The sequence below is a fragment of the Mastomys coucha genome, unplaced genomic scaffold (assembly GCF_008632895.1).
Source record: "Mastomys coucha isolate ucsf_1 unplaced genomic scaffold, UCSF_Mcou_1 pScaffold21, whole genome shotgun sequence".
Taxonomy (NCBI): Eukaryota; Metazoa; Chordata; class Mammalia; order Rodentia; family Muridae; genus Mastomys; species Mastomys coucha.
Genome location: NW_022196904.1, coordinates 30,681,681 through 30,703,937, shown reverse-complemented (window position 1 = coordinate 30,703,937; position 22,257 = coordinate 30,681,681). Strand labels below are relative to the sequence as shown.

Genomic DNA, 22,257 nt, shown 5'->3' with positions numbered 1-22,257 from the left:
GGCAGTTTATCAGGCCATACATCCTCTCTTTTTCCTGAAGTTAATTTAAAATGAATCATCTAATCTGAAAAAAAAATATGCATGTTCAGATTGGTGAATCTCTGAACCACCACAGATCCATAATGGGTTCACAGTTAAAACTGTGTACTGCTGTTGCAGAGGTTGGAGTTGAGTTTCCAGTCACTGTCCGGCAGTTCACAGTGACCTGTGACTCCAGCCCCAAGGAATTCAATGCTCTCTTCTGGCTTCTGGGGACACTGCCATCACATGCTTTTACTGATACAGGAAAAACTTAAATAAACTGATACTATAAAGGATGTATAAGTAAACTTAATTAGAATATACTAAATGACACCTAATAGAATTCTGTCCATAGTAGGAAGACAGAATATGTACTAACCAGGCTTGTTAGAAACTGTAAGAAAAAAAATGTACCAAGATTGAAATTTAGGTCTGCTGAGAATGTTTATGCTGGTGTTTGTTCACCATGCCTGCCCTCCAGGTAGGCTCCATTTCTATAACAAAAGGAAGAAACCTTGACTTACAACCATCTATAAGGCTCGTGCTCTAAGAGGCAGCTGAAGGAGACAGCCTGGGTTCACAGATATCATTAACTGCACTATGTTTATCAGGAAAAGCAACATTCTGTCAGGGTGTCACGATGAAACTGGGTAACAACTATTCTAAAAGAACAACACTGGCATACTTAGAAATAATTCTGGGAATATTTTTGCTGTAAAAATCTCTCATATGCTCAAGTGGCCAGACTCCTGTCTCTGTTTAAATTGGTCAATGTTATCTGGGGACAAGATTTGAAAGAGATTTAAGGATGACAGCATCTGTAGGATTCATAAGCCTAGTGTGTATATAAGTTAACAAGATCTATTCCCACCCAGCCCCTCCTGCATTAGCCAGAGCCAGACTATCACTAAAGACCTTTTCTCTCCTTATTTTCCCTGGGGTGTCAGGAGTGAATTCTCACTGGGCTTGGAAACGGGGCATATTTTTGTATCAGTTCCACACATAGATACTCCAGTCTATAATTTAAATAAAAAATATAAAAACAAAACTCTATGTGCCAGGGATAGTGCCTCATGCCTGTAATTCTGTAATAGACAAGACTGGAAGCCAGCCTGAATTATGGACTGTGTATTGATCACTAAGGGTTGTATACCAAGACTTTATCTAAGTCTCCCTCAAGGGGAGGGGGAAGCACTAGAAAAGTTGAAGGTGCATGCTGATATTGAGATTCAGCTAACTACCTGAGAGTGAGGCAGAGGGATCACTTGTACCCAGAGGTCAGAGACCAGCCTTGGGAACACAAAGAGACTCTCTCTCTCTCTCTCTCTCTCTCTCTCTCTCTCTCTCTCTCAATAAACAAACAGCTGGCAGACAGATGGGCATTATAGCACACACTTTTAATCCCAGCAATGTGGAAGAAGAAGCAGATGGATCTCTGTGTGTTTGAGACCAGCTTAGTTTCGTCTAGAATGTGTTCAGGACAGCTAGGGCTATGCAATGGGAGATCCTGTCTCAAATAACAAATAACAACAAAAAACTATGTGTGCCTTGTATACAATCCAAATGAAGCTCCTGGCAGCAGTTCCCATCACTGTTTTCTCTCATTTGTTTTGTTTAAAACAAACTTTGTGGATCCTGGTCTATTTTCCCATTCTGAATAAGATTCAAGAATGCTCCCTGGTGGAGCTGGAGAGATGGCTCAGTAATTAAGAGTTCTTCCAGAAGTCCTGAGTTCAATTCCCAGCAACCACATGGTGATTTACAACCATCTGTAAGGGGATCCAATGCCCTCTTCTGGTGTATCTGGGAGCAACAGTATAGTCATATAAATAAAATAAAGAAATCTTAAAAAAAAAAAAAATGAATCCTTCCTTGAGCCCTACTTGTTATGGAGCTTCTTTGGGTCTGTGGATTGGAGCATGGGTATCCTGTACATTATCCACTTATGAGTAACATACCATGCATGTCCTTTGGTCTGGGTTACTTCATTCAGAATTAAATTTCCTAGTTTCATTCACTTACCTACAAAATTCATGATGCACTTGTGTTTTCCTAGCTGAGTAGTATTCCATTATTAAATGAACCACATTTTCTTTATCCATTGTCGAGAGACTTGTGGGTTGCTTCCAGTTCTGGCTATAATGAATAAAGCTTCTATGAACATAGTTGAGCAAGTGTTTTTTTCATATGGTGAACCATCTTTTGGGTATATGCTCAGGAATTATATAGCTGGTTCTTGAACTAGAACTATTCCCAATTTTCTAAGAAACTGCCAAATTGATTTCCAAAGGGTTGTACAAGTTTGCGCTCACACCAGAAATAACAAAAAACTATGGAGTGGTGTTCCCCTTGTTCCAAAACCTTGCTAATATGTGATGTCATGTGAGATTTTGGCCTTAGCCATTCTGAGGGGTGTAAGATCATATGTTACAGTCATTTTTATTTATGTTTTCCTGATGATTAAGGATGTTGAAGATTTCTTTATGTGCTTCTAGCACATTAGAGACAGCTCTGTGGAGAATTCTCTATTAAGCACTGTGTCTCATTTTTAAATTTGGTTATTTGGTTTCTTGAGTTCTTTATGTATTTTGACTATCAACCCTCTGTCAGATGTAGGGTTGGTAAAGGTCTTTTTCCATTCTGTAGCTTGCTTTGTTTGTTTGTTTGATGGTGTTCTTTCCCTTACAGAAGCTTTTCAGTTTCATGGAGTCCCATTTATTTATTACTAATCCTAGTGTCTGTGCTGCTGGTGTTCTGTTTAGGAGGTCATCCCCTGTTCCAATGAGTTCAAGGTTATTCCCTACTTTCTCTTCTATCAGGTTTAGTATATCTGGTATTATGTCGAGGTCTTTGAGCCAGTTGTACTCCAGTTTTGTGCAGGGTGATAGATACAGATCTATTTGAATTCTTCTACATGCAGGTATCCAATTAGACCAGTACCATTTGTTGAAGATGCTTTCTTTTTCATTGTATGGTTTTGCCTTCTTTGTCAAAGATCAAGTGTCCATAGGTGTGAGGGCTTATTTCAGCGTCTTCAATTTGATTCCATTGATCAACCTGTTCATCTCACGCAGTTTTTAATTACTATTGCTCTCTAACACAGCTTGAGGTCAGGAATGGTGATTCCTCCAGAAATTTTTTTATTGTTCAAGATTGTTTTTGCTATCCTGGTTTTTTTGTTTTTCTATATGAAGTTGAGAATTTCTCTTTCAAGGTCTATAAAGAATTGTGTTGGAATTCTGATGGAAAGTGCATTGGATGTGTAAACTGCTTTTGGTAAGATGGCCATTTTCACTATGTTAATCCTACCTACCAATCCATGAGAATGGGAGATCTTTCCATCCTCTTATATCTTCCTCAATTTCCTTCTTTAGAAAATTGAAGTTTTTGTTATTTAGGTCTTTGGCTTAGTGGTTAGAATTACACCAAACTATCTTCTATTATTCTTGGGTATTATAAAAGGTGTTGTTTTCCTAATTTCTTTCTCAGTCCATTTATCATTTATATAAAGGAGGGCTACTTTTTTTTAGTTAATTTTCTATCCAACCACTTTGCTGAAAGTGTTTGTGAGCTGTAGGAGTTCTCTGGTAGAATTTGGGAGTCACTTATATATACTATCATATCATCCAAAAATAGCAAATACTTTGGCTTCTTTTCTAATTTTTATTCCCTTAATCTTCTTTAGTTTTGTTTGTTTGTTTTTTCTCTAGGTAGTACTTCATGTACTACATTGAATAGATAGGAAGGAATCGGGCAGCCTTCTCTTGTTTTTTATTGTAGTGGAATTGTTTCAAGTTTCTCTCCATTTAATTTCATGTTGGTTATTTGCATGCTGCATGTTGCTTTTATTATGTTTAGGTATGTGCCTTGTAACCCTGATCTCTATAGTACTGAAGTGGAAATGTTAAGGGTTCTTTGGAGAGTCAGTTGTGTTGGATGGTGTTTTGCTGGGGCAAACTTGTGAAGGAACATTTAATTGAAGTGGACACAGGTCTGCTCAGGCAGACTCGTGAAGGAACATTTTGCTGAAGCAGACACAGGAGGGAAGATGTTCTGCTAAGGCAAGCACATGAAAGGATGTGTGATTAAGGATTCTTTGCTAACAATATGCGTGTATTGGGTCTGCCTTGCATTGTGTAGTTGAGCTGCATTTTTTGGGACTCCATAGAGAGAAATGCACCAAAAAACTTTTGGTGGTGTGCTGCAGTCTCGTGTCACTTACAAGGACTCAGGCTGATTGGTAGAGTGATGTCAACTGAGACAGATGCACATGCTGAGGCAAGACAAGTGCTGAGGCAAGGTACGTGGAGAATATGTGTTGTTTGGAGGGTATAAATAGGGCTCCACAGAGTGACGGAGACAGTTTGGCTTGCTGGTACAGCTAGCTGTGCAATGCTTGTGCACCTTATGTCTGCTCCGATCTTCACTTCCCTGAGAGATGCACAGCTGAGAACTTCTCCTGGTCCCTTTTGGTCCCTCCTGCTGATTTGAGCCAAGGCTGAGGTCTGGCTGTCTCTGCTAGGTTGTGTCACTGCTGTTGCTAAGCTGACTCTATAGAACTGAACTGCTGGTCTATCTGTTAAGTGTTTGTGAGCTGCCACTGCCTGCGAACCTGTGAGCTGAATCGCTGATTTCCAGACAACACAGATGGGAGGGAGTTGCTCCAAAGAGCCTTTCTAAACAGATCCACTTCTACCATATACTTTCTTTTCCTTTACCTCTGGTAGGTGGTGGACTACAAGATATGTTAAAGCATATAAGAACAATCATTAAAAATAGGTTTTGAAAAAATTAAAATGACATGTGACTTTTAACATGAAAGGTTTGTCAAAGGGTTTCTAATGAGATGATGATGTGATTTTTTTCGTTCGTTTTGTTCCTATAGTAGATTATATTGATAGGTTTTTGTATATTAAATCACCTCTGCCTACTTGATAATGGTGAATTATGTCTTTGATGTATTCTTGTGTCCTGGCCTGCAGGACAAGTTATTTGGGGGAGCGAGGAGGGTCACAACCTGTGAATAAAGAATGGGCGAGAGAGACGACAGGACTCAAGGAAGCATTGCTTGTCAAGAGTCGTTTACTTGGTTGAGAAGAGCATATTTAAAGCAAAAATCTTGGAGGGGAGGGGGAGAGGAAGGAGGGAGAAGGAAGTTTACAAGGGGAGGGGGAGAGGAAGGAGGGAGAAGGATGTTTACAGGATCTTCTGGGGCTAAGACCACAGGGAAGTCGTAGGCTGGGAGGAAGTTCTCAGAAGTCATGGTACACTGAATGTTTCTTATCTCAGGGCCAAGCTGGATCTTGGAGAGCAGGATGTTTATCCCAAGGTGCTTAGCCAGCTGGGGCAGGATGTTTTTCTCAGGTCTCTGGGTCAGGATGTTTTTCTCAGGTCTCTCATGGTTCTGAACATTCTTGGATTAAGTTTGCAAGTATTTTATTGAGTATTTTTGCATCATTGTTCATAAAAGAAACTGGTCTGAAATTCTTTGTTGAATCTTTGGATGGTTTAGGTATCAGGGTGAGTGTGACTTCATAGAATGAGTTTGGCAGTGTTCTGTTTCCTTTTTGTAGAATAGTTTGATGAGTATTGTTATTAGCTCTTCTTTGAAATTCTGGTAGAATTCTTCACTAAAACCATCTGGCCCTGGGCTGGTTTTGGTTGGGAGATATTTAATGATTGGGTCTATTTCCTTAGAGGTTAGAACACAATGAATAGTTTACCTGATCTTTATTTAAGTATGGTAAGTGATATCTGTCTTGAAAACCATCCACTTCATTAAGATTTTCCAATTTTGTAATGTACAGGCTTTTGAAGTAAGACTTAATGATTATTTGAATTTCCTTTGTGTCTCCTATTTCTCCTTTTTTATTTCCTATTTTTGTTTCTTTGGATTCTTGTCTCTCTGTCTGTGGGTTAGTTTCGTAAGGGTTTGCCTATCTTGTTAATATTCTCAAAAGCCAGCTTTTGGTTTCACTGATTCTTTGTACTTTTTTAATCCTAATTGATTAATTTCAGCCCTCATTTTGATTTTTTTCCTGCCTCATACTCTTCTGTATGCTTGTGTCTTTTTTTCTAGAGCTTTCAGATGCAGTTTTAAATTGCTGATATGTGAACTCTCTAATTTCTGTATGGTGGTACTTAGTGATATGAACTTTCCTCTTAGCTCTATTTTCATTGTGTTCTATAAATTTTGGTATGTTGTTCCTTTGTTTTCATTGAATTCTAGAAAGTCTTTAACTTCTTTTGAGTAGAGAGTTGTTCAATTCCCATGAATGGGTAGGCTTTCTTGTATTTCTGCTGTTGTTGAAGTTCAGCTTTAATCCATGGTTGTCTGGTAAGATACAAGGCATTATTTTAATTTTCTTGTATTTGCTGAGGATTACTATATGGCCAGTTTTAGAGAAGGATGCATCAGGTGCTGTAGTGAAAGTATGTTCTTTTGTGTTTGGGTGAAATACTCTGTAGATTTCTGTTAGGTTCATTTGATTCATGATATCAGTTAGTTTCATTATTTCTCTGTTTAGTTTTTGTCTCATGACCTGTCAATTGGTGAGAGTGTGGTATTTTGAAGTCTCCCACTGTTAATGGGGGGGGCAGTTTATTGTGCTATTTATGCTCTAGCAATGTTTCTTTTATAAATATGGGTGCCCTTGTGTTTGGGCAACATAGATGTTCAGAATTGAGATATCATCTTTGTAACCTCCCTCCTCAATTCCTGTTCTGCTAACAGAGCCAGCTCACCTAGGGTAGAGTTTTCTGAGATAAGGAGAGCTCTATTGTCCTGCCACTTCTCTGCAGTTTCTTTGCCTCTTCTGAAGTTCCTACTAGGAGCCACCACCTGCAGAGTTGCTGAGTACTCCTGCCTGGCAGGTTTCTACTACAACTAGATGCTCTGGCATTGACAGAGATGGTTTCATTTCTGATATATAAGGCTGATTCTCCTAAGTAAAGGTGGACCTTGATTGGAATCTTTTGACTTGGTCTCTTGTTTCTCTCTCCATCGGATTCCCCTATTCTCAGGCCCCCTGCCTTTCTTTCAGGAACCTGGGTAGCTACACATCTTGGTAGATTTTTTTTTTTTTTGATGAGTGTCCTTCCCTGTATCTTAATTTTTGTTGAAAGTCTATTTTATACAGTATTTGAATGGCTAGTCCAGCTTGTTTTGGGGATCTGTTTACTTGGAAAACTTTATTCTGAGTTAATGTCTATCCATATAGCTCATGTGTATTGTTCTTGTATGCATCAGAATAATGGATGCTATTTTCACATCCATTGTATTAGCCTGAAGCTTTTTACTGGGTAATTGAGTCCATTAATGTTGAGAGATATTAATGACCAGTGATTATTAATTCCTATTATTTTGATGTATTTGTGTGTGTGTGTGTGTGTGTGTGTGTGTGTGTGTGTGTGATTCTTTCTGCTCTGCTGGTGTGGAACTATTTATTTCTTGAACAGGGTGTAGTTAACCTCCTTTGGTTGGAGCTTTCCTTTTATTGTCTTCTGTAGGGATGGATTTGTGGATATTGTTCAAGTTTGGTTTTGTAATATATTATCTTGTTTTCTCCATTTATGGTAATTAAAAGTTTTGCTGGGTATAGTTGGGCTGACAACTGTGGTCTCTTAGAGTCTACAAGACATCTGCCCAGGACTCCCTCTCTGGCTTCTAAAGTCTGTTGAGAAGTCAGGTGTAACTCTGATAGATCTGCCTTTTTATATTAGTTGGTTTTTTCCCTTATATTTTTCCGATGTTCTATAAATTTAGTGTTTGTATTGTTATGTGGCAGAGTAGTTTTCTTGTCCAATGTATTTGGTGTTCTGACAGCTTCTTATATGTTTATAAGCATCTCTTTAGCTTAGGAGCTAAAATCATAAAATTTTCTCTTATGATTTTGTTGAAAATATTTTCTGGGGCTAGGAGCTGGGAATCTTCTTCTATTCCTATTATTCTTAGGTTTTGTGTTTTGATAGTCTTTCAGATGGATGTTGTGTCAGGTATTTCTTATTTTTAACATTTTCTTTGACTGATGTATCAATATCTTCTATTGTGTCTTCTACATCAGATGCTCCCCTCCATCTCTTATGTTTTGTTGGTGATGTTTGTGTCTGTAGCTCATGTTCTCTTCCTTAGGTTTTCCTTCTCTAGAATTCTATTTGTATTTTCTTTATTGCTTCTATTTCCATTTTCAGGTGTTGAACCATGTTCTATATTATCTTCACTTCTTTGTATTTTTCTGTATTTAAGGGATTTATTCGTTTCCTCTTCAAAGGCCTCTATCATCTTTATAAGACTGAATTTAAGGTCACCTTCTTCTGGTTAGGCTGTTAAGCTATCCCAGGCTCGCTGTAGTAGGATAGCTGGGCTCTGGGTTGTGATATTGCCCTGTCCTGTTGACTTTATTCTCAAGCTGGCCCTTAGTCATCTGGGTCTCATCTGGTGTTGGCTAGCTATTCCTGGTACCAAGAAGTATGCTTGGAGAAGGCAGGCAGAACTATGGGTCTGACAACAGAGATCAGAGAAGAGTACACTGCTGACCTCTTCTGGTCAAGCCTCAGGCAGATCCAGCAGGCAGGGGATTGGTGGGAAAGGATCTAACCTAGATGTTCCTGGGACCTGCCAAGTCTCCTCTGGAAGGCAGGCAGAGCTGTGGACTCGATGACAAAGTTCAGAGTACAGTGTTCACCTCTTCTGGCTGTACCCAACATGGGCCAGCCAGGCAGGGGTATCTCATCTTTTTTCTAAGCTATACTTTTTTCATACATTAGTAAATTTTGTTTTGTTTTGTTTTTTAGTATATGTTTGGTTGTCTTTCTGTGTGCAGTTGTTTAGAGTTTGTGCTATGAATTTGTTGTGTTTTTTTAAACAAAAACAAACAAAAAAAAATTTATGTAGCCCAGAATGGGCTCATGGGTTTCCTGTCTCTTCCTCCTGAATGCTGTGACTGCAAGCTTGAAGCTCCACTAGACGATTTTGTTGTTGCTAAGTTTGGTGGATGAAATTATGTAGCCTGAGAGATGAGGTGTGAACAGTTCTTGGCATGATTTCCTAATCCCTAGGAATCTTGTGAGGTTCTAAAGAAAGCTAGCATGTGCTGGCCTCCATTCCAGTGGTGAGGCAAAGGCTATCATTCCTTTGGACTTTGAATGTGTAATGGCATTACTCATGACCAAGGAAGAATAATGGAAAGTACCCAAACAATGGAAAATTGTCTAAGCTCTGGGTAGCAGGAAAACTTTGTGCTCACCTGCAAATCTACCTATTGCTGGGCCAGGTTTGAGCCTGTCCTGCCAGTCATGCTGACCCACAATTTCTGCTCCATTTCCTCCCTAAAGATGCTGCTCTAGTCACTATGATTTCTATAGTCAAAAAGGATATGCAGCCATGTCGTCCACTCACAAACTCCAGGAAACAGTAGGAGGAGGATTCTAGCTGCCAAGGTGTGGCTTTCTCTCTGAAAGTGAGGTAGGGCAGGCACTAGGTACTGGGCTTTGAATGCTGCTGCTAAAAAAGGGCTGTGGCAAGCATTGAGGAAAGATCAGAAGCCAGTCATGGGAGCAAGCCACTAACACAGACAGGAAGGAGCAGGCAGCTGAGTTGCTAGAGCTAGCCAGTGTAGATCCTGCCCCAGGGTTGGACCAGGACTAAGACAAAAACCAGACAAGATATCTAGTGCCATCTCTGTATTGTCTTGGTGGCCACATATTAGGCCCCTCCGGTGGCCCCAGGACAGCTTCGCCTCAGATCTGCAGGCATTCAGCTCTCCCCTGCCTAGATAACCTTCCCCAATAGATGACATCTCTGTTTAGAGTATGCACATATATCTTACATTTGAAAGGGACACCTAGAATGGCCTTGTAGCTTAGCAGAGGGGTTTTCTAGCAGGCTCACTTGCCTTGGAGTTGTGAACCATGCCTGTTATCCAGTCCTTACTTTTTCTGGATTCTCTTGCACAACTTCTGCATTTTGCAGTTCATATTTAGGTTTGGGATCCACTCTTGAGTTTTGCGAATGATATAAAGACTGTATGCAACTGGTTTTGTGTGGATGGATGCTTGCGTATTCTAGTAACATTTATTGAAAAGACCTTAGTTTCCACACTGGATCTTCTCTAATGTTGTTATCAAAAGTGCACCATATATTTGAAGATTGTACTACATATTTAAAGTTTTTCTTGGAAGAAGACAACTCCTTGCTGAAGCTCTTTCTTTCTCCCCCAAATCTGGCCACACCTCACCCCCTCTCTCTTCAGATCCCATCAACCCCTGCTGACCTTGTATCTCTCAAAAAGTTGACTTCTCTCCTTCCACCTTGCAGCTGCAGCAAGCGCCATACTCCCTGATGCTGAGACCCAAGACAGTTTTGAATTAGAAGTTGGCCCTTGTGTAATGCCTCCCACCTCGACTCCTGGCACATAGGTTAGATTGCATGCTGTGGAATGTACCCATTCTTTTTAAAAACCTGAAGTCAGAAACTCTTTTGCTGTTTAGAACTGAAGGCCTTTCTCCCTTCCAGGACCACATCATGTTGCCTGTAGTGGATGCTGTAATGCTCCCAATAAAGCGCTCATATGAAGGACACTGTCTCAACTTTTTGTTCCAATCCCGTACCCTCCCCCCCCTTATCTAACATATCTGGTTTTCAGTTCATGCTATTCACAATGAGGGAGATCCAAATCCTCTGGTCTCCAGGGACATATAAAATGCCACCCCCAAACACACAGAGAGAGAGAGAGACAGAGACAGAGAGATTAAAATACAACAAAACTTATCAAAAATCTTTTAGCTGGGCATTTGGTTTCACATCTGCTATTCGAGCACCAAGAGACTGAGACAGGACTACTTTTATGACTCTGAAAGAGGCATGGGCTACATAGAGTTACAGGACAACCTGAATTTGAGTGACACCTTGTTTCAAAAACAAAGCAAAACAAAAGAGCATGGCATATGACTTTAATCCCAGCATTCAGGAGGCAGAAACAGGCAGATCTGTATGAGTTTGAGGCCACCTGGTCTACATAGTGAGCTCAAGGCCAGCCAGGGTTCCAGGGTGAGACTTTGATTTAAATAACTGGATGGATGGATGGATGGATGGATGGATGGATGAATAGACAAACAGAAATCTGTTCACTGAGTGATATGAAGACATGTAAAAACAAATTATTAAATGGACTCTGCCTTGGAATAAAAGGAGAATTTCCAACAATTTCTGAAATGCCCCTAAACATACTTAAAAAAAAATTTTATTGAGTCTTTGTGAATCATACCCCCCAGTCCCATGCATCTCTTGCCCCTTGATATCCATCTTCAGAAGGCCCTTGCAGTTGCCTCTGCAAAATAAAATAAAACAACCCAAACAAACAAACAAGCAGAAAAAATATATATTGTCATGGAATCTCCACTGAGTCACACAATACCCTTTTGTCTACACATCTTTACTTGCAAATGTTCGTTGAATTGAATCATTGTTCTGGTTCAAGGCCTCTGGACTCTCCTGCAGTATCAATACTGGATCCTCACTGAGGCTCCTCTCAGACATCCTGTTGCCCTGTGGCATGGAGATCCTAAGCTTTGAATCTGCAGGACCAGCCCCTTCACATCCTTCACAATTCATAGATGGGGAAGAGATTGGGGTGAGCCAAATCAAAGCCCTGGATCTGGGCCTAGGAAGTAGCTGAGTTGGTTGGAATGTCAGCTCTTACACACCCACACCACTAGGACAAGCTCTCCAGAACTGTTCTGCCCAGCCCAGCCCATCTGCAGCTAAAAGGGACAGCTCTCATGACTTTGGGGCCAGCTGCACCAGGCCAGCTCTACTATGCTGCCCAGATGAGGTACAAGGCCAGCTCTCGTTCATGAGAGAAAATACCCAGAGCCCAGCCTGCAGCAGGAGCTACCACAATGTGCAAGTGTGTGATAGAGAGATGGGAGAGAAAGAGAAGCAGAAAAGGTTTGAGCACCATGAAAAGATGTGAAAGTAGAGATCAAGAGTGGGGAGGAACAGCCTGATGTGGGTAGTCTACTCTGCCACCTGAGAAAAAGGAAGCCAGGGTGGGGATAGTTGCAATCAATCCCAGAGCTAAGCCAGGCAGGACAAAAGGGAGGCAGGAGGGGCTCCCAGTGCAGTCCCAACTCCTAGGCTAAGTTGGTAGTGTGTTTTTAAAACTACACGGAACACATTTAGGCAAAATTCCTTTTGAAAGTTAACATGAAAATTACATATAACGATGTTATACAATTTCCTAATGTACTTTGTGTTTTCCATTTTGGTACATGTTTTGTATGTGCACGTGGGGGTACATACCTATGTACAAGTGGAGGCCAGGGCATAGACTGGGTATAGATCAAGAGTTTGTCTCAAAACTACATAATTATAAAAATGTAAACACATTTAAAATTTTCATGCCCAGTGAGGCATTAAATCTTGTGGGCAGTTTCAACTGATTTATAAGTAAACATGAACAAAAATATCCTAAATCAAGATGACACCTGAAAAGTTCTATGTGTAGACACACAGCACAAGACTGATGAGCACAGTCACCGAGCCACGTTTAAGACAAGGTGATTTGTAAATGTCAATTGTACTCTCACTTCATGAGTTAACTGATAGTAACGGATAGTAGGCAGCAAAGCTGAATGCCGTTTCTAGAATACTTACACTATAAACAGTTAATGAATTTTTGTAATAAAGTCATCAGGACTACAGAAGCAAGAATGTTTTCATATTGTATTCTTCTGTTTAATCATGTGAGTTGGGTGAATGATGCCAGATAAATTTCAAGTTCATTTCAAAAGTATTGGTACTCTTTATACTCTTCATATTTGGTAATTTATAGGGGTTTTCAACACATGGGCTGTAATGTCATAACTTGACATGGGCACCTCAAGAAGGCTTTCCTGCTCTTTTATCAGATGAACCTGCCTAGATTGCTAAGTTCAATCTTCAATCACTGAGTTTCAGTAAACCTGCGGTACCAGGACCTAGAATTGAAAGCATGAAGTAATATATCTCACTATGCTTTTCGCACTACTTGGCATATATCACATGAGAAGTTGCTAATGCAGAGGCCCAATTTCTGTCTCAAAATGTGTCTATTTTCATTAATTTCACTGGGGCCCACACCCGTAAAAGTTTTCAGGTGTGAATTGATGGGGCTTAATGTTAGAAATGTTAAAGCTTTCCTCAATTCTTTACATTCTGTGTTACTCACCTACAATATACTGAAGTAATTTGAAGAATGAGAAAACTTTTGTATAGTTTTTAACTTCATAGGAGATAACCCCATGCATGAATTCTCTTACATACAGTATATGTGGCCTTCCAACAATGTTTTGCAGACAGACTCTGGTATAAGTTTATTGGTTGAGTAACACCTGACTTACACTAGAAAATTTCCACGGTTTTTACATTAATCATTTTCACCTACAAGCTTTCTGATTATACACTTGAGTGAGAGTTCATACATTCTCTACGCTCTTAGGCTTTCTCATCTGACTTTGAGTAAGGTATGCATGAGGGAGAAAATTTTCTGTTATCTGGTACACTCACCACAGGGTTTTTTTGTTTGAGTTATTTTCATACAGAGAGGTTGCATTTGCAGTTAAATGATGGTCTCCTGCATTATTTCCACCTCATGACTTCTCATGTGTTCTTTGATGTCGAGTGAGTTGTTTCTTGAAGTAGTAAGTCTTCCTGCACTCTTCACATGCATAGGGCTTCTCACCTGTGTGAATTCTCTGATGTTGAGTGAGGTGTGACATCCAAGAGAAAGCTTTCCCACACTCTGTACAACGAAATGACTTCTCACTTGCGTGAGTTTTCTGATGTAGAGAAAGATATTTTTTGCAGTAAAATGCTTTCTTGCATTCTGCACATTTATAGGGCTTCTCGCCTGTATGAACTCTATGGTGCTCAATGAGCAAGTACTTATTATAGAATGCTTTTCCACACTCTTTACATTCATAGGGCTTCTTACCCGTATGAGTTTTCTGATGTGCAGTAAGCCCAGATTTGCTGTAGAATGTTTTGTCGCATTGCTTACATTCATAGGGCTTCTCATCCGTGTGAACTCTCTGATGTACAGTTAGCTGTGTCTGAGAGTAGAATGCTTTCCTGCACTGTGAACACTGATAGAGCTTTTCACTTATATGAGTTCTCTGATGCACAGTGAGGTGGGACTTGCAGTAAAATGCTTTTTCACATTGTTTACATTCAAAGGGCTTCTCCCCACCATGTGTTTTCTGATGCACAGTAAGGTTGGCCCTCCAGTAAAATGCTTTACCGCATTGTTTACATTCAAAGCGCTTCTCTGTAGCATGAGTTTTCTCATGATGAGTAAGTTGTTTCTTAAAGTAGAAAGCTTTGGGGCACTGTGTACATTCATAGGGCTTTTCATTTGTATGAATCCTCTGGTGTCTAGTGAGGCATGCACTGAAAGAGAAAGTTTTCCCACATTCTGTACATGCATAGGGTTTCACATTTACATGAATTCTCTGGTGCAAAGAAAGATGTGTGTTACAGTAGAAAGATTTCCCACATTTCGTACATTCATAGGGCTTCTCTCCTGTATGACTCCTCTGGTGTCGAGTAAGTTGGGACTTATAGTAAAAAACTTTTCTACATTCTGTACATTCATGACGCTTCTCACCTGTGTGACTTCTGTGATGTACAGTGAGGTGTGATTTATAGCTGAAAGATTTTCCACATTCTGTACACTCATAAGGCTTCTCACCTGTATGACTTCTTTGATGCTCAATGATTTGTGACTTGTAGTAGAAATATTTCCCACATTCTAGACATTTGTAGGGCTTCTCATCTCTGAGAGTGTTCTGATGGTGAGGCTCGGTGTGGGAAGCTTTCCCACATCCTGGGCTTTCATATGGCTTCTCCCCTTCGTGACTTCTCTGTTCAGTCAGGCGTGACTTCCTGCGCTGTCTGTGTGTACACCGCGTCTCCTCATTAAGAGGCCTCTGACGTTTATTGAGAGGTGACTTATAACAGATGCTTTTCTTGCATGGGTAACTCATCTGACTCCTTGTGTGCTGTGACTGCTGGATAAATGCCTTCACGCATTCTTTATTTTCATAGGATGTCCCTTGTTGAAACTTCTGGGCCACCTTCAGGTCTGCCTTAAACAAGAGAAATTAGTTATATTTCACATAGCAACAGGGCTTTTTCCTCAGATGTCCTTTCTGATTTTGGTTTGGAATACGTAAAAATTTCAAATATTCATTGAGTTTACCAGAGATCTCTGTAATATTAAACTTTATTTGTAAATAATATTTATTGCCTTTATTTAAAATAATATCCACGGTCGAATATATTGAAAAATATATTTTCAAATTTGACTGAGTTTTTGGCACATTATTTTGATCATGATGTCAGAATAATTTTCTATTATCATTAAAACTATCATATTCTTCTCCATTTGGCAACTTAATAGCCACATAATAGAGAAAGACACTCGGCTGTGGGTATATAGGAAGGAACCTGTATGTATACACAAGTTTATGTGTGTCTGTGTGTGCGTGTGTGAGGTTACTAGAGGTTGATGCTCAGTGTCTTCATAAGCCACTATTGACCTTATTTTTTGAGAAGAGGTCTCTCATTAGACTTGAAGTTTCTTACCTTCGAGGGAATGATAACCAGCAAACCACAGTGACCCTAATCTTTCTGTTTTCATAGCACTGGTTAAAGATACATGTTGTCAAAACTAGCTGAGTAGGATGAGTAAGGTCAAAACTCAAGTCCTCATGAACTTAACTCCATCAGACATTTCATTGCCTGACAATCTTCCCAGGCCCGAGTTACTTTCTTTATGTTTCTAATTACATTTGTGTTTGTGTGTGTATACATATGCACAGCAGGGCACACATATGAAGTTCAAAGATCAAGTTTTGGAGTTTTCCTTCATTATCCACCACAAGGAACATGGGGATCAAACTCAGATAGTCAGGCTTAGTGGGAAGTCCTTTTACACACTGATTCATCCTGTTGACTTAGGTTAAGTTCTTATAGAAACATTACTAAGTAATTTCCAATCTTCATTTTGTTAAGAACTCATGTTCTTAATTTTGTTAAGAACTCATGTTAAATGTTTTACTTACTTCAATAATTTTCTCATTTGAAGTCTGGCTGTTGGCAATTTCAACTGGCCATAAATCTCTCTTGTGATTTTCCTGGTGAGTCTCAATTGGGACAGTCACTTTATGAATACCTAAAATGATATCAAAAATATCCCTCTCTGTAAATAACTCTGTAGTCTTTTTCATGTTACTTAAACATAAAAGTGTATATTCCTATCTTCATGGAATGTATAATATTGAATTATGATAATAGTATACATTTTACTTCTTCTTGAAGAATATAATAAACTAATTTACTTCACCTTTCATGTGTGCCACTATGCCCAGCACAATCTGATTCTTTTACATCTGAAATTATCATCATCTTTTTCATGAGTCCAATGATGAGCACTGAGGACAACATTGTATTGTTGTGAGCATGGGTCTTGAAGGGCGGCCGCTGCACCCATGTTCTCATCATGCATATACCCAGGATGGGATACTTGCATCATGCAGCTGTTCTATGTCTCACATCTGAAAACTCCATAGTAGCTGGATAATTCTCTATTATCAACAACTGTATTTATAAGTTCTTTTTTTCAAATATTCACAATATTAATCCTATAGAGTAAATACTGACAAACATTTTTTATCTATATGATGTATCCCCATCCTGGGTATTGCTGGTTGGAAAATTTAAATTTACAACATAGGCATTCATTTTTTTTGTTGTAGTTGTTTTTGTTTCAGACATGTCTCATCTAACACATTCTGGCCTTGAACGGCTCCTGGAGGCTGCCAAGCTTCCCACCTTGATACTAATGTACTGAATCTCTGAACCTGTAAGCCAGCCCCAATTAAATGTTGTCCTTATAAGAGTTGCCTTGATCCTGGTGTCTCTTCATGGCCATGGAAACCCTAAACAGAAGTCAGTACCAGGGACAGGGGTCTTGCTGTGATAGGCCTGATCATGCCTTTGTTTGGAGGAATGTGGATTTGGGGACTTTGGAAAGCAGTGAGATACTTTAACTGGGGCTTAATGCTGCTGAGGGTAATTTGAGCTCTGGAACCCTGGCTCTAAAGGTTTCAGAGAAGAGGGATTTTGGTACGTTGCCTGGAGACTGTTGTAATATTTCAGTGAAAGAATATGGCTGCTTTTTGACCTTGTCCAAAGAGTCTATCTGAGGCTAAGGTAAAGACATTTCAATTAATTATATTGATAAAGGAAATCTCAGAAAAGCCCAGCATAGACTTTGTCCTCTGGTTTACTCTCATGAAAAGTGTTTTGATCAAGTGTAGCAAGGTTAGAAAGAAAAAAATACAAAATGTATGGTTCAAATAATAAAATGGCACCAGGAAGTGCAATGGAGCTAAAATCCTTTGTCTGAAGAGATAAACAGATTAAAGAGGTGGGAGACACTGTGTAAGATCCCACAGCTAAATTTACTGTCTATGTGTTTACCAGTGAACAAGGAATAACTGCTTGCTTATTTTCATTTGCACTTTTAATCTGGGATGAACTACAATCCAGAAATAGACCACACAGGCCTTTGATTCATATCTTGAAAAATAATGGTCATGAAAAGCTTAGATTCAGATATGGTAGTACATGCCTTTAATCCCAGGAGAGAGTCAAATGAGTTCAAGGTCAGACAAGGACAGAGCAAGCTGCAGATAAAGAAAAGCTTAAATCCAGGTGTGGTGGTACATTCCTTTAAGCACAGGAGTCAGCGTCATGCAGATTTCAGAATTTAAGGTCAATCTACAAAGCCATGTCTAGGTCTAGGACTGTCACGTAGAACTCAGCAGCTTCAGCCATGTGGATCTGGCTTCAGAATCGAGAATAGAAGGGACTACTGGGACAATTGATGCTGGTTAGCTGAAGCTGAGAAATTAGAGGTGATTCAGAAGAAATCAGTATCACTGAAATCTTCTGCAAGTGTGTTCTTAAAAGAACTTATAAAGAAGTTGTGTTCCAGAGATAGCCAAGGTTGTACCCCGTGCTGTAGCCGGACTTGGTAACATGCAAGTGAAGGACTCAGCCAGTTAATTCTATCTAATGTCCAGCTTGGCAAATGGAAAGAACCACAGCTTGTTCCAGGAACCAGAACAGATCCAAGTTACACCCACTCCACCCTTGATACCCACTCCACCCTTGATACCCACTCCACCCTTGATACCCACTCCACCCTTGATACCCACTCCACCCTTGATACCCACTCCACTTTTGATGAGGGAAAATGCTGAGTGTCGTGTTCAGTACAAATGACTCAAGTTATAGCAAAGTTTATGATGTTAGCTAAAAGGTTATGCAAGCTATGCTTTCTAAAATGTCAACCAACCATGTAACTGCCAAGTTGGAAAGGCCCTTGCCCAGGTTACACTGTATAAAAAGCAAGGCTGACACCAGCTTGGCACCTCCCACACCCATCCACTGCACTGGAGAGGTTGGAAGTATCTGAGCTCACGCTTGAATAGACTCTACTTTTGTATACAAGTTGGACTCCTGGTGGTATTTGCTGGCCTGTGGGGACCCTGAGGTCTGGGCATAACAGGAAGAATCAACCAGTTTGTAGTGGTTTTGAAGGCATAAACAGGGTCATAGATAGCAGCTGAGGCTTGGCACTGTGTGAGGCCAGCGAAGGCCACTGGTGAAGGCACAGCCTCAGTTGCAGATGGTGTCCCAAGACTGAATGGGTCGTGTAAAGCACTTGAGGCTTAGCACCATGAAGGGAACCTATGAGAGGGTCTTGGTGAAGCCTAGTTGCATCAGAAGACCCCAGCATATTGGAGATGCCAGTACCATGGGATGACCAGCAAGAATAGCACCATTAGTGGAGTGGGGTCAACCATAGCCAAGAGTGCTGTTACAGAGGTCAGAGCTGGAGAAGTGAGCCAAGCCCTTTGGAAGAACCTAGAAGATCATGTGTGGATGCCAGATATTGGAATAGGACACTGTGAAGCTGGAAGTACCTTGGAGACCCCAAGATGCTAAAAGACACCAGAGCCCTGGGATACCTGCCAAGGAAAGCTGTTAACAGGGAGTGCAATCAGCCCAGAAGAAAGAAATTTGTTGCAGTCAACAAAAATGAAAAGAAAAAAGAAAAGAGTTAGAGATCAGAAGACAGCTTTGACATGAGCCATGGAGATGCAGTCTGGAGTTTGCCCAGCTGGTTTCTCATCTTGCTTTGAGGATTACAGTTTAAGTGACTGGATGAATCTCTTAAGAGTCTTTGAACTTTGGACTTTTGACATTGTTGAGACTGTTATAGACTATGGGACTATTGAAGTTGGACTAAATGCATTTTACATTATGCCATGGCTATGTATGGCCCCCACAGACTCATGGGTTTTAACAAGCCTATGGGAGCCAGGGAGTGGAATGTGGTGGTTTAAATATGCTTGGCCCAGGGAAGGGTGTTGGGTCCTGGCCCCTCTCTAAGATGAGTTGCTCTGCAATCTTGTCACCCAAGGCACTGTGTTTTTAGCCAAACCACAATAGCCATGAGTCATTTCCTGCCCAGCCCAGGAAAACAACGAACTTGTGGACTGGGTACTTTTCCACTGTGCTTCTGGGGTTTTTCCATTCTGTTCAGCCGGTATATATATTGGAGCTAAGTTCCTAAGCAAAGCGGCATTCTCTTCTCATGAATGACCCATGTCTGTGTTTTCTTTCAAATCCTTAGGCCTAAGCCTGTTTCTTGGTAACACTGACAGCGAAGGCACCATCAGAATGGCACTATTAGGAGGTATGGCCTTGTTGGAGGAAGTGTGTCATTGTGGGGTGAGCAATGAGACCCTCCTCCTAGACATGTGGGAGCCAGTCTTCTATCAGATAAAGATGTAGAACTCTCAGCTCCTCCTGCCCCATTCCTGCCTGGACACTGTCATGCTTCCACCTTGATGATTAATGTCTTTCTAAGAGTTACCTTCGTCATAGTGTCTCCTTACAGCAATGCAAACCCTAAGACAGTGTCTCTTCATAGTAATGGGAACCCTAAGTAAGATAGTGGCAGTTACTGGTGTGTGAGTAGAGTCTTATCTCAGTCCTCTGTTCACACCTTACCATATAGTTGTATATTGGGGGACAGCTGGCCTCATTAGTTATCTGTTAACAATAAGGCAACATTCAGTTAAAAACTTGCATGTTTTCATAAAAAAAAATCCATTCATCAGGAAGAATGAAAAGCTAGGAGACAGACTGATATGGGTAATTTTTTCAGAAACTCCAAAAATCAAGTGTCTAGTCAGGGCTAGGTAAGTGGGTAAGAAGCGTTCAACATATCCAATATGGTAACTGTCCTCTTGCTGCCCTCCTTTGCTCAGTATGCGTTCACTAACCTGGAAGGCTGCGGACAGAAGATTCTACCACAGGCCATGGCCCAAATCCATGTTCCAACTTGAAGATCACCTCAGGTTTGGTCATGCAATGTCCTGTAAGTAGTAAAGAATAAACAAGTTTTATAAAAGTGTGCAATCCACTAACACTAATGAAAGACACAGATCTAATTCAGGACTTGTGAATCAGTGAATCAGAAACTCTCCTTAGAGGGCTTACACTTACACTCTTCACTGACTGGCATACAGATGACCTGGGGTCAGTTCCCAGCAACCATATCAGGTGGTACACGCCACCTGTAAGTCTAGTTTCAGCAAATCTAACACACTCTTTTCTGTCTGTCTAAACTGCATACACATGTTATAAATACAAATAAATTCAAAAAATCTTTTAAATAAACTAAATTACTAGGTATGGCAGAGCATATATTTAATCCCAGTACTTGGAAGGAAGAGGCAGACAGATCACTGTGAGTTAAAGGTCAGCCTGGTCTATTTAATGAGTTCTAGGCCAGCCAGAGCCATATAGTGAGACTCTTTTTCAAAAATAAATAAATTAAATAACCCAGGCAGAGTTTAAAAGAAGATCAATGGAATATAAGGATCATTCAATATACACACACGATCACTGAAAAGAAAATGTTTTCCCTGTGTTTTCTAGAAGACAAGGGCAACAAAACAAAACAAAACTGGAGAGATGAGTCAGACACCAGCAAATGACTCTGTCACATTATAGTTAAATAGGCAAAGTAGCAAAACAAAGAGAATTCCAAACACTCTAAAGCCTGGCCCTTCAGTCTTTACCTGCACCCTTGGCAAATCAGCATGCCTGTTGCCCCTGACCCCACAGTCTGCCTGTCTCCCAGGAGGTCTACCCTAACCAGGGACACAGGTGAGACCCCCACCACAATACCCATGCTACTAGGATCACCCACAGAACCCAGCAGATGTAGGATCTATTCCACTTGCTGGAGCCCCATCACCTTGCAGTCTGGACCTCCACCTGCACCCATCACAGACTAGCATGCCTGTGCTCTGATGCCACAATCCGCCTGTCTCTCGGGAAGCCTGCTCTCACCAGGGACACAGGAAGCCTGCTCTAACTAGAGTTAGCACTGCCTGCCTCCCAGGAGGCCTGCTCTAATCCAGGTCTCACAGCTCTATCTGACACCTAGGAGGCCTGCTCCAATCCAAGATACCCAGGCCAGTTAACAGCAGATATAATCAGGTGGTGAAAGAGGCAAGCGCAAGAACATGAGTAATGGAAACTGTGGTGGCTTCAATATACTTGGCACAGAGACTGGCACTATTTGGAGGTGTGACCTGTTGGAGTAGGTGTGGCCCTGCTGGAAGAAGTATGTCACTGTGGGCACAGGCTTTAAGACCCTCATCCTAGCTGCTTGGAAGACAGTCTTCTCCTGTTTGCCTCCAGAACAAGGTGTTGAACTCTCAGCTCCTCCAACACCATGCCTGCCTGGGTACTACCATGCTCCTACCTTAATGATAATGGACTGAACCTCTGAACCTGTAAGTCAGCCCCAATTAAGTCTTTATAAGTTGCCTTGGTCATGGTGACTGTTCACAGCATTAAAAGCCTAACTAAGACACAAACAAATGTAATTTGGCACCACAGAACCCAGTTCTCTTACCACACCAAGCTCTGGATACCCTAACACACATGAAGAGCAAGATTCTGACCTAGAATCTCATTTCATAAAGATGATAGAGGCTTCTAAGGTGGATATAAATGGCTCCCTTTAAGAAATACAGGAAAAGGGGCTGGTGAGATGGCTCAGCGGGTAAGAGCACTGACTGCTCTTCCGAAGGTCCTGAGTT

General features: G+C 40.8%; 1 protein-coding gene across 1 annotated transcript in view; it reads right to left on the bottom strand.

Moving 5' to 3' along the window:
- Positions 1-10,957: 10,957 nt before the first annotated feature.
- Positions 10,958-22,257, bottom strand: part of LOC116101196 (zinc finger protein 260-like) — a 32,097-nt gene continuing 20,797 nt past the window's right edge. The window contains exons 3-5 of the mRNA XM_031384852.1: positions 20,425-20,517; positions 16,126-16,235; positions 10,958-15,147 (exon numbers count right to left, since the gene is read on the bottom strand). Of these exons, the coding sequence (XP_031240712.1) occupies positions 13,651-15,147; positions 16,126-16,235; positions 20,425-20,517 (1,700 nt within the window). The 3' untranslated portion in view covers positions 10,958-13,650. The remainder of the gene's footprint in view (positions 15,148-16,125; positions 16,236-20,424; positions 20,518-22,257) is intronic.